Raw genomic sequence first — 13254 nt, 5'->3', positions numbered from 1 at the left:
AACAAAGTGAAAATGTAAAGAAAAGGTGACGATGTGGTGGGAAAGTGGACATGTGTTGCAGTTTGTTTATGATCCGGAGCTCAAACATGTTGAGAACGGAGCTACTCTGGTTAGCTGTGCAGGCTAACACTTACTGACAACGTCTCCCACTCAGTCATTTCTTCTCCAATGGGAGCCGGGGGGAAAATAAATAAATAAATACAATTCGCGATTGCTTCAGTGATTGCAGTGGAAAACAAAACAGTACACCATTTATCCGTGTGAAGTTATGCTGTGTATTTACTAAATGAAGGTCCCCACAAGTGGCCACATCGCACAATATCACGGAGGGTTCAAACGAGACTCCGGCCTCATATTAAGAGGGAAAAATAACTAATAAAATCGGTACAAACAAGAAAAGACTCTGCATTTCATTATGTGGGGTCAGACTGTGGAACAGTGTGGGTGAGGAGTTAAAGCAGTGTCCAAACATTCAACAATTTAAAACTAAATATAAAGAATGTGTTTTCACAGGATACAGGGATGAAGTGGGGGTGTGAGAGTCACTAGGTGTTCACGGGAAACCGTCATTTATTTCTATATTTATTTATGTTCATTGTCAGTGTTATCTTTTCTGTTGTGCTTTGTTTCATCAGGTTCTTTTTGTCTTTGTCTAAAATTGTATTGCAGCATGATTATTATTATTATTGCTGTTGCTGCTATTATTATGATCATTAACAGTAGTACTTTTAAGAAAGTAGGGAAGGGGCGGGAGTCGATAAGTTTAGACTTCTTCCCACTCCTTTTTGAACGAACTTTATATTGTCTGTTGTCACTCACCATCCAATTAAGGGTTGCAGGGGGCCAGAGCCTATCCCAGCAGTTACAGAGCGTGAGGCGGGGTGCACCCAGGACAGGACACCAGTCTGTCACAGGGCCAGAGACAGACAAACAAACACATTCACACTCACTCACACACCTACAGACAAAAATCCAGCTAACCTGCATGTCTCTGGATGTGAGAGGAAACCGGAGCACCAAGAGAAAACCCACGCAAACACAGGGAGAACATGCAAACTCCACACAGAAAGGCCACAGGTAGAAATTGAACCCATGACCTTCTTGCTGTGAGGCAACAGTGCTAACCACTAAGCCACTGTTTTTATTATGTTAACCTTTTATTATGAAAAAGCAGATATTTTTCATCCCTGTAATTTAGTCTGAACACAATGTGAGGGTTCTAGAAGATTTTGTGATCATCACACCCAGAAATTCTGCACTTCACTACTTCCTTTATAATTTACAAAATGTAGTTTTATCTATATTTAAAGGAGACCTGCATTGAAAAAAATGCAGTCAGATTTTTTGAACAAAAAATGACTTACATTTACACATGAGATCCTTCTGAATGTAGTAAAGTAAATCTGCAAGCCCAGATCTGTCATTCAACGGAGAAATCTTCATTTGAAAATGACAAATTTACAGCTAACATTTAGCCCTCCGCAAATTGTCCCTCTCATCATGGACGCTGCCGAGACGTCATGGACAAGACCCTCTCCCCATGCATTGCGCCAATTGTAATTTGTGGATTTACGTCAGTTTGCATCTGCACCTTTTTCTTGTCTTATACGGAAGGATCTACCTTTTTTAAAACTTCATATTGTCTTGCAGCACGTTTGGTGAGTACACATTTTTTATTTGTGCTTGAAAATTATTTTGGGAGACTTTTTCATACGCCCGTTTGATTGAGTGGTGTCGCAATGAAAATCTACTGTCTTTCGCCTCCGGTACCATCGCGGGATATGGAGGTGAGACCCGCAAAGAATCCCAGTCATTAAAAATATATAAACCTCTCTCAGCATCCATGAAGCTCTGGGGCTCCGATTGCCGAGACGTGCGGTGCTGTGGATTTTTGTTAACGAGCCCGCAGACTTAATAAGAGCAGCGGAGGCAGAGAGCAGGAGAGGAAGAACGGCGCCCGCTGTCGATGTCGTTGCTGATCTGAGCACACAGATCTGTATCTCACATTCATTGCAGCTTACTTTTGGATATTGAAACCAGGACGTGTATAAGTAACATTATTAACAGATAAAATCAATTTCAATGCGGGATCGGACTGAAGGTGGGAGCGCGTCGTCTTGTCCCTGACGTCATGGAAATGATACGGCTGTACAAAGTGTTTTCACAGAGGGCTAAATTTTAGCTGCAAATTTGTCATTTTTAAACGAAGATTTCTCCGCTGAATTACAAATCTGGGCTTACAGATTTACTTTACTGCATTCACAAGGGTCTTATAAATACATATCAGCTATTTCTTTCTGAAATCTGACCACATTATTTCAATGCAGGTCTACTTTAAGGACAATTTGTTCATACCAAACCACTTTTCTAATTTACTCATTTCTGGTGTAAATCCTTACCTGTACAAAAATATTTGAATGATCTGCAAACAGAACACACTTTAGTATTTTTGAAACTAAAGGTGCGTTTACACATAACCAAGACGCGTTATGAATGTCATTTTTCTGTCATTCCTGACATATTCCTGACATTCTTAATGTGACTTAACGCATCTGAATAGGTTTCTTAATAGTGCGTGTTGGTGATTCTGCTTTTTCTCTCTGTCCAAGGCACTGAGAGGGCTGTGAAATGAAAATTGTGAAATCCCAGGAAAATTTGCAGGGGGTCTGGGGGTACAGCTCCCCAGGAGCTGGGGTCTAGGGCCCTGTGAGGCCCCAGAATTAATTTTTTATCCATGATACTTTTTCAGCATCTCCTGGAAGAACAAATCTCAACATCAGTGGATATTTAAATGATCCTATATTTTATTTGACCTGTCAATGATGATGTTGAAATAACAGAATATGACATGGAAGTAGGACCTGGAATGATTTTCCTTTTAATTGTAAACCAAATTATGCATCAACTCAGAACAATTAAACTACATGAAATTTATGAAGACTGAAAAGACAGCATTTCAAAAACCACAGCTAAAGCTTGTAGAATATTTGGAAAATCATGGTAAAATATCAACACAACTTATAGTAAAAAGTCACATTCTTGTGTAAATTCATGCAGCCTAATTCCATTCAAAGCCACAGTCTGTTTTACGATGAACGAAAGTCTAGATTACTGAAAAAAGTCACAATATTGTCTAAAATCCTGTTTGAACAGCAGAATGTTTATTTTCAGAGACAGAAAAATTCTTACCGTGTTTCCTGAGGGGGTACAGTTCACTTTTCCCGTTTCTTTTATCTTTCAGGTGTGTTGATGAAGCCAGCGACAATTCCACGGATTCTTGTCCTTATAAGACTTTTTCAAAGTCTTTCTCGCCATCTTCTCTCTGTGCGACGTCGGTCCGTGACAGACATGCTGCACAAATCTTTTAAAAACTTGAAAGCTCTAAAAGTGTGGGATGTCCACATACTAAGTTTAGCTTAAGCATCGCACAGGAGCCACAGCGTCGCCGCAGCAACCAACCAGTCCTGCTTTACGACAACTGTCGTAACAGCTAACGCTTTGAGTGGCATTTTTCCTCTCCGAAACGCCGCGGATCTGAGGAAACTGATTTATATCTATAACACACAGATCAGTGTCCGCGGACTTATAAATCTTACATGATGTTGTAAAAAAAGAGAGCGCTTTTCAATAAGCATTTTAAAAACTCAGTGATGTTCACGATTAAAGAGTACATCATTAACACACACCCCCTCCCCATGATGAATTCCCGCGGCTCCGCTGAGTTTTCATAGCCCTGCACTGACAAGACCTTCAACATAAGCTGGCCCTACACCCCAGGATGCTGGACTAACCCCAGGAAGCCCTCCACTTGTCAGATTTAGGCTGAGGTTTCTTCCTTATTATCAGAGGGAGTTTTTCCTTACCACTGTCTATATACTAGATCGGGGGACTTGGTAAGATTCAACCTTATGGCCTAGTCACACGGCACTTAACGAAGGGCAACGAAGCCCTGACGAAACAAGAAATCTGGACTTTTGTTGACCTTCGTTGGCATCGTTTAACCTTTGTGCAGCTTCGTTCCTGCAGCTGGCACTTCATCAGGATTTTTAAACTGTTGAAAAATTTGAACAAAAGGCATGAAAACCTCAATTTGTCTGTGTTTCGTTTTGCTGTCATTCTTGATGTTTTTCAATTCTGAGGAATAAATTATGGAATCACCCTGTAAATTTCCATCCCCAAAACTAACACCTGCATCAAATCAGATCTGCTCGTTAGTCTGCATCTAAAAAGGAGTGATCACACCTTGGAGAGCTGTTGCACCAAGTGGACTGACATGAATCATGGCTCCAACACAAGAGATGTCAATTGAAACAAAGGAGAGGATTATCAAACTCTTAAAAGAGGGTAAATCATCACGCAATGTTGCAAAAGATGTTGGTTGTTCACAGTCAGCTGTGTCTAAACTCTGGACCAAATACAAACAACATGGGAAGGTTGTTAAAAGGCAAACATACTGGTAGACCGAGGAAGACATCAAAGCGTCAAGACAGAAAACTTAAAGCAATATGTCTCAAAAATCGAAAATGCACAACAAAACAAATGAGGAACGAATGGGAGGAAACTGGAGTCAACGTCTGTGACCGAACTGTAAGAAACCGCCTAAAGGAAATGGGATTTATATACAGAAAAGCTAAAGGAAAGCCATTATTAACATCTAAACAAAAAAAAACAAGGTTACAATGGGCTAAGGAAAAGCAATTGTGGACTGTGGATGACTGGATGAAAGTCATATTCAGTGATGAATCTCTAATCTGCATTTGGCAAGATGATGATGCTGGAACTTCTGTTTGGTGCCGTTCCAATGAGATTTATAAAGATGACTGCCTGAAGAGAACATGTAAATTTCCACAGTCATTGATGATATGGGGCAGTATGTCAGGTAAAGGCACTGGGGAGATGGCTGTCATTAAATCATCAATAAATGCACAAGTTTACGTTGATATTTTGGACACTTTTCTTATCCCATCAATTGAAAGGATGTTTGGGGATGATGAAATCATTTTTCAAGATGATAATGCATCTTGCCATAGAGCAAAAACTGTGAAAACTTTCCTTGCAAAAAGACACATAGGGTCAATGTCATGGCCTGCAAATAGTCCGGATCTTAATCCAATTGAAAATCTTTGGTGGAAGTTGAAGAAAATGGTCCATGATAAGGCTCCAACCTGCAAAGCTGATCTGGCAACAGCAATCAGAGAAAGTTGGAGCCAGATTGATGAAGAGTACTGTTTGTCACTCATTAAGTCCATGCCTCAGAGACTGCAAGCTGTTATAAAAGCCAGAGGTGGCGCAACAAAATACTAGTGATGTGTTGGAGCGTTCTTTTGTTTTTCATGATTCCATAATTTTTTTCCTCAGAATTGAGTGATTCCATATTTTTTTCCCCTCTGCTTGGTCTAAAAAAGTAACCATTACTGACTGCCACAATTTTTTTTTCCTGATTTCTTATAGTGGTTCTTAAAGCCAGAAAGTTACCATTTGAAATGACTTTAGTTTTGTGTCATGTCTGTGATCTGCTTTTTTTCTACAAAATTAAACAACTGAATGAACATCCTCCGAGGCCGGTGATTCCATAATTTTTGCCAGGGGTTGTAATCGTTTGTTTAGCTTTTGTTAGGGATGTCCCGATCAGGATTTTTTTTGTTGCCCCGATCCGATTCCGATTATGTGAAATACCGAGTCCCGATCCGATACTTTAAACTGAATGAACAATGAACAAATGCTAAATATATCATATTTTAATTTTTAATTTTAAAAAAATTTTTAATTTTAATTTTTTTTTTTATTTATCACTTAAACAGTGCACTTCTCCTTGAGGTAGCTTGAACAATCAAGTAATAATCTACCAGACTTAAAAATGTACAAATTTCCATGTTATTTTATTTGTCTAAAAATAAATGTTCAAGGTTCCTTACGTTAAACAAGAAATTATCTAATCTGAAATAACAGGTGGTTTTAATTTACAGATGAAAGGTTTCTAAAGAAACATTTATTGATTTAGCTATTTTAATTACAAGTGTTCTAAACGTTTTTTAAACAGTAATCAGAAATTTTGAGGTTACAAACAACAACAAAAAATATTTCCAAGGATTTTTCTTCAGAAAACTGCTCGTTTTGTAGAGATCAGTGGTTTCTACCACTAGTCTTCCGTGTTTTGGCCCGACGCGTCGTTCCTATTGGACAGCGCGAAGCTAAGTCACAGCTCAGAGCATCGAAAGTTGGATTGGGTTGAACTTATGTTTTTTCTTTTGTTCAATGTGCCCTTTTCAGGTTTCAAATCCCGCAAAACCTCAGAGGTCGCAGCGCTGCGAGATCTCAGTAACACTGAGACGCTCTGATCACGCTGCACTTTAACCGCTGCACACGGACAACAGCATTAACATCGCAACATAAAACTATTTTTATATTGTGCTTAAAACTCTCATGAATATATTCTCTGGGTTTATAGACATTGTTATTGCATTTGTTTTATGTAAACATGCGAGAATCACAGGCTGTCTCTGTTATTTTCAATGGTAGCTGCTGTGAGCTACGTTCGCTTCCTGATCATGTCGTTCTGGGGGAAAGTGAAGTTTGCTCTTTAACATCGTCATTATTGTTCTTTACAACACTGTTTGTCCTCTTTGTTCCAGACTGAGATATATAGGTCGGTCTGAAATTCGGTTTGCTTTTATTAAATTCCACGCAGATTAAACGTAGCAGACACGGATTATCTGTTATAATTGTTTTAGCAAGTTTTCAGGGTATCATGCATGCAGTCTCTTATTAACATGATGAAAGCATAAAAAAAAAAATACATTTTTGTAGTATAATATTCATTTACAATTGTCATCATGTGGATTCTTATGTTTTGACTGCAACAACTCTCTGGTGTGCAAGGGATTATGGGATACATGAAAACCCTGGGAAAAAAAAAAGAAAAAAGATTGGGTTGAACTTTGACCGCGTCAGCCTGCCGACAAGCGGCAATGCGCGCTCCTGTCAGAAGTCCGCATTGCTTCTGACAGGAGCTTTCGACGCGACGCTTCTGACACCTCTAAAAAGCAACACCTCTGACGCTTCCGACGCGTGAAAGGCCCATTAATCTGCAAAAATGAGCTTGAAATAGCGCTGATCAAAATAATGAGGATAAAATCTATATCGGATTCCTGAACGAGATGCAACGTCCGATTTCGATCAAGTCTGAAACCACGTGGCCGGGCCCAATTTCCGATCATGTGATCGGATCGGGACATCCCTAGTTTTTGTAACGTTATTGTTTAATTTGACTTTGTTCGAGCAGCTGAGTGTTTTCACAGTGCAGAAGCCGGTTTGAGTGCTGAGGCTGCTGCTGCGTTCAGGTATCGTCGGAAATTACAGGGCAAACTCAGCCTGTTTGCTTGGATTTTTTATCTGGGTGGAGAGTCAGGTTCAATGCGCTCAGGCACCTTATATAGGGAAGAATTAATCTTTTGTGTGGATACAATTTATTATTGTGCCACAAGCAACTACTGAATTTGAAACAACAAAAAAGTTGTGTAATTTCCGATGGTACCTGAATGCAGCATTAGTGGCAGCAGCAGCTGCTGCGTGCGCTTATTATTTTTTATTAAATATAATAAATGAGTGTTGGAATGACAATCCAGCCCTTATGTACATGTGGCAACGGGTAGATAATTTAAAATATTATATAAAGAGCTATTCTGGAAGGCAGAATTCATATTGTGGATCAGCTGCAGCTGGTTGAAATAACAGCACGTGAGTCAATGTGCGGCGTTCACACGCACTGATCAATTTACTGCTCTGATATATTCAATCATCTTTACACTTATATTTATTCCCCCTTTTGACAGTTTTCTGTTATAAATCAATATATATGGCTTAGAATATAATACAGTGACAGATCAGCGACCACGGCACACTTTTTTTTTTTTTTATAAATTGGAGCAAGGCAGAGCGCGCAGCGTGTTGTCAGACAGTGTGGATTCTAATGTTCTGGACGAGGAACCAAAGCAGGTGGTCCCACCAACGTGCACACAGATCTCCACAGCTTCTGTTTGCAGTTTCTCCGGAGAAACTGCAAACAGCACCCGAGTCCTGGTCAGGTTGCGCTCTTGCTTCGCAGACTGTTCGGTGATAAAGCTCTTTCTTCCACCTTTTCTCAACGAATAGTGACTTTTTCCCTTCGTTCAGGAATCGTCATGTGCCGTGTGACTGGGTCATTACTCATGTGAAGTGCCTTGAGGCAGCATTGTTGTGATTTGGCTCTACTTAAGTAAAATAAATTGGACTGAATCATTGGTCAAGTTATGTGACCCTTACTAGCTACAGGATTCATTGTGACTTCACTTTGTCTTAAAATTTGTTCCTTCTTCAATAGTGGGAGTGGCTGTAAAGATGGGTGAATGGTGTGTCCATGTGAAACAGTATGTCTGCATTTACCTGCTTGATGGATTCATTCATGCAAAGTTCATTGGCCTCTTTCTTGGTTTCACAGAAGACTATGGTTCTACCATGGCTGCCACTATAAACCTTGATCACATCACCAATAACTGCAGCACGCTGTGACCAGTGGCAAGCTATGGCAAGATGCTAGAAAGAACAACAGAGGGAATGAGGGATGGACAAAATAAGAAATCAAGATGTGATGAAATTTCCTGGCCAGTCTTTGTAAAAAGTTTGCATGTGGGACAACTTTGACAACCAATGAAGCCAGTGGTCTTTACATTCACCAAAACAAGAATGTAATAAACTAAAGTTCCAGCTTAAACAACATGCTGTTTTCAGTGGCTGAAAACAATGTACCTGGAGCTCCATATTATAAACAACCAAAGGGCTTCTGTAAAAACACTATTCACAAGCAATTTTTCATGATAAGGAATTAAAACCATTTCCAAATGGCATCTTCCAAAACAAAGGTGCCTTCTGTGGATGACAGTTTTCCATGTGTTGGAATGATGAATCCAGCTGAAACGACGAAATAGGTCGGAATAAAAGACTATTTACTCAGTTTGCCACTTAGAAACAGTCTACTCTTCTGCTGTTACGGTGATTTCCTGGGTAATTATTGTTTTCATGCCGTTACAAGTTCCGGAGTGTTCCCGGACAATAACTGCAGGGGGTCTGCAAAATCTCATCACCAGACAGGCAGGCTGCGTGTGACCATGAACACAATCAGTGAAAAACTGGGCTGTGGGTGCAGCTTTCTGCAAAAGCCACACTGATACATCCACCATTTACCCTGTTGATCAAAACTGATTCAATCTAAATAAAGGAATTTTTTTTTCTGGAATAGGTATACTTGACTCACTTAAAGTGTGCATCTTTCTAGTCTGCGAGTTACAGATCAGCCAGCGGATTAACATAGCGGTATGTTTTTTAAAAATACACAAACACACTGCTTTGCTTTAAATACGCAATAAGTCAATTTCAGGTGATCACCACGGACCCTCTTCCTCTTAAAAAGCTTTAGTGTGCTGTGTGCTGCTTTGCAAATGTTGTGGCTGCTGCTTCATTGCTTATGCTCCCATCTTCTCCATTTTTTTGTGGAATTTCCACAAACCACTCCCATAGTGGAAGTGATACAGTGCTACATGCAGGCCTGGCATATACGAGGTCTGTTAGAAAAGTATCCGACCATTTAATTTTTTCAAAAATCGTATGGATTTGAATCACGTGTGATTGCATCAGCCCTTCAGAACCTTCGTGCACATGTGAGTTTTTTCACGCCTGTCGGTTGCATCATTCGCCTGTGAGCAGGCTTTGTGTGAGCAGTGGTTCACCCCTCTCATCGGATTTTTATTGCAAATAAAATGTCTGAACGATTTGGAGCTTTGCTGCATCAATTTTTTCCAGAAACTGTGAGAGACCTCCAGGTGGACACCATTCGGAAGACGTGGACATCCTCCGCACGTCTGTCTCAATGCGCTGAAAAAGTGCTGATGTCCACGTCTTCCGCAATTCCTGTGCTAGTCAGACGACGTCCCGCATAAAACACAGCGACCAGTTTGGAAATGAACAGCACATTCCACTGTTACAGGAGTTTTTGTCATGGAAAGAGGAGCGGAGGAATTCCGCGCGTCGCAGCAGTGCCGCATGGCGCAAAGCAACGCCGTGATGAAGCCTCACAGGACATGTTCTGGCATGTCCAGGCTCATCCACAATTTCTCGGATAGTCACATGACTGAAAAGCCACCGAAATCCGTCTGAAAGCCATCTCAAAGCTGTCCTGCGAGACCAACACGGAGGTGATTTTGTGCCGCGCCATGAACAGCTCCGTGGCGCATCCCTCCGCTTCTCTTTCCATGAAAAAAAAAAAAAAACTCCTGTAACAGTGGAATGTGCCGAAAAAGTACTGATGTCCACGTCTCCTGCCATTTTTGTGTAAGTTAGACGACGTCCCGGATCAACAAAGCTTTCACGTTGGAAATGATCTGGTTGATTCAGCCTGTCGATCGGCACTCGGAGCGCGGCGTGCTCTCAGCAGCTGTGGGTGGTCTTTAAACCATCTGGGGCACTCCTTAATCTGTGTAATCCCCAAAAAATCATCCCTGAAAGCCATCTGAATTTTCCGAATGGTGTCCACCTGGAGGTCTCTCACAGTTACTGAAAAAAATTGATGCAGCAAAGCTCCAAATCATTCAGACATTTATTCGCAATAAAAATCTGACGAGAGGGGTGGACCACTGCTCACACAAAGCCTGCTCACAGGCGAATGATGCAACCGACAGGCATGAAAAAACTCACGCATGCGCACAAAGGTTCAAGCTTGGCTGATGCAATCACACGTGATTCAAATCCATATGGTTTGTGAAAAAAAATAAAAAGGTCGGATACTTTTCTAACAGACCTCATATATTACAGTGCTTTCAGCATATCCTGAGAAGTCCTGCAAGATATTCATATATCGCAATATATTTAGCATTTTTTGGGGGAGGGGGGGACTGCAATGTCAATGTTTTCCCCCAATATCATAAAAAAAAAAACAAACAAACAAAAAAAAACAGAGGCACTTTATGTAACTCAAGTTGGGTTTCAAAAGAAACCCTTTACATAGAGAGGACATGCGAACAGTCAGCTCTTTCATCTTCATAAAATTCTGTTCATAATGGATATCAGTCAACTTAAAATTCTTGCTCTTGCAAACTCAAAATCATGCCCTTAAACCTTTGATAAAGCAAAATGACTTAGTTTGGCCAAATTAGTTATCCTACAAATGCACTTACTTCGACAGTCATTGCAGTTTTCTTTGTTTTCTTTCCTATCAAGTCAACATGTTTGCACTTTGGTTTCATGTATTTTTTGGCCACATCATAAACCCAGGGAGGGCACGTAGCTGAAAACAGCAGAGTCTGTGGGTTGGACTCACCATCTAAGTAAGGAAAAACAAAAACATAATTGTGGGGGAACCATCCATGTCCATTTTTCCCCCTCAAAGTTCGACACACAATACCACATAGTGACAATGTGAAAAATGTTTGAGTTTTACAAATTCATAAAGAAAAAAGAAACCACATGTACATAAGTATTCACAGCCTTTGCCACAGACACTAAAATTGAGCTCAGGTGCATCCTGTCTCCAGTGATCATTCTTGAGCTATTTCTACAGCTTAATTGGAGTCCACCTGGGAAAAATTCAGATGACAGGACATGATTTGGAAAGACACACACCTGTCTAGATTTAAAGTCCCACAGTTGACAGTGCATGTCAAAGCACAAACCAAACATGAAGTCAAATGAACTGTCTACAGACCTCTGAGACAGGATTGTCTCGAGGCACAAATCTGGGGAAGGGTACGGGAACATTTCTGCAGCTTTGAGGGACCCAGTGAGCACAGTGGTGACCAAGAACCTGACGGTCACTCTGTCAGAGCTCCAGCATTTCTCTGTGGAGAGAGGAGAAACTTGCAGAAGGACAATGATCTCTGCAGCAATCCACCAATTAGGCCTGTATGGTAGAGTGGCCAGATAGAAGCCCCTCATTTGTCAAAGGCACATGGCAGCCCGCCTGGAGTTTGCCAAAAGGCAGCTGAAGGACTCTCAGACCATGAGAAACAAAATTCTGTGGTCTGATGAGACAAAGACTGAACTCTCTGGCGTGAATGCCAGGTGTCATCTTTGGAGGAAACCAGGCACCATCCCTACAGTGAAGCATGGTGGTGGCAGCATCATGCTATGTAGATGTTTTCAGCAGCAGGAACTGGGAGACTAGTCAGGATTGAAATAAAGATGAATGCAGCAATCTACAGAGACATCCTGGATGAAAACCTGCTCCAGAGCGCTCTTGACCTCAGACTGTGGTGACTGTTTATCTTTCAGCAGGACAATGACCCAAAGCACACAGACAAGATATCAAAGGAGTGGCTTCAGGACAACTGTGAGAGTCCTTGAGTGGCCCAGCCAGAAAGCAGACCTAAATCCGATTGAACATCTCTGGAGAGATGTGAAATTGGCTGTGCACCGACACTCCCCATCCAACCTGACGGCATTTGAAAGGTGCTACAGAGAGGAATAGGCAAGTCTGCCTACAGATAGGTGCACCAAGCTTGTGGCATCATATTCAAGGAGACACGAGGCAACTGTTACCAAAGGTGCATCAACAAAGTATTGAGCAAAGGGTGTGAATACTTAGGTGCATGTGATTTCTTAGGTTTTTATTTGTATTAAATCTGTACCAATTTAAAAATAATAATCATTATGGGGTGTTGTGAGCAGATATTTGAAGGAAAAACTGAATTTATTCCATTTTAGAATAAGGCTGTAACATAAAACACAGAAAATGTTAAGCGCTGTGAAAACCTTCCAGATGCACGGTATGTAATATATTATAATAAAGAAAGCAAGTTATTTATTCTACAAACTTTATTTCAAATGAAATAAAGTTTGTAGAATAAACTTGTGTGTACCTTTCTGATAGGAAAATGCCAAAATTTCTTCAACTTGCTCTGCAAATCCCATATCCAGCATTTGATCTACTTCATCCAGTACAACATGCTTAAGTTTGGAAAGGTCAAGTTGTGATTCTGGATGTGGTCTTAATCCGGCCAGGGGTTCCAACCAGTACATCAATACCATTATGGATAGCATCAACTGACAGGAGGGTGGGTGGGTGGGAGGGAGGAGAAGAGACATTCGTAGAAGTTTAGATAGTGTTTTTAGGAAAATTCTATTTAAGCAACAGAAAACACACTGAGCACCTTTTTCTTTTTTTAAATTACACCTTTGCTTGCATTCTCTTAAGATTTTCTATATTCTATACATTTAAATACTTGGAAT

The 13254-nt window shown here is 40.7% G+C and overlaps 1 protein-coding gene across 1 annotated transcript in view; it reads right to left on the bottom strand.

Moving 5' to 3' along the window:
* ddx21 (DEAD (Asp-Glu-Ala-Asp) box helicase 21) overlaps positions 1-13254 on the bottom strand; it is a 63700-nt gene that overhangs the window by 27253 nt on the left and 23193 nt on the right. Inside the window, 4 exon segments of the mRNA XM_034188575.1 lie at positions 8422-8571; positions 11205-11350; positions 12885-13006; positions 13008-13068. Coding sequence (XP_034044466.1) covers positions 8422-8571; positions 11205-11350; positions 12885-13006; positions 13008-13068 — 479 coding nt within the window.

This window comes from Thalassophryne amazonica, chromosome 2 (assembly GCF_902500255.1).
Source record: "Thalassophryne amazonica chromosome 2, fThaAma1.1, whole genome shotgun sequence".
NCBI lineage: Eukaryota > Metazoa > Chordata > Actinopteri > Batrachoidiformes > Batrachoididae > Thalassophryne > Thalassophryne amazonica.
Note: the sequence above shows the minus strand (reverse complement) of the source record. Positions and strands in the feature narration are given on the sequence as shown.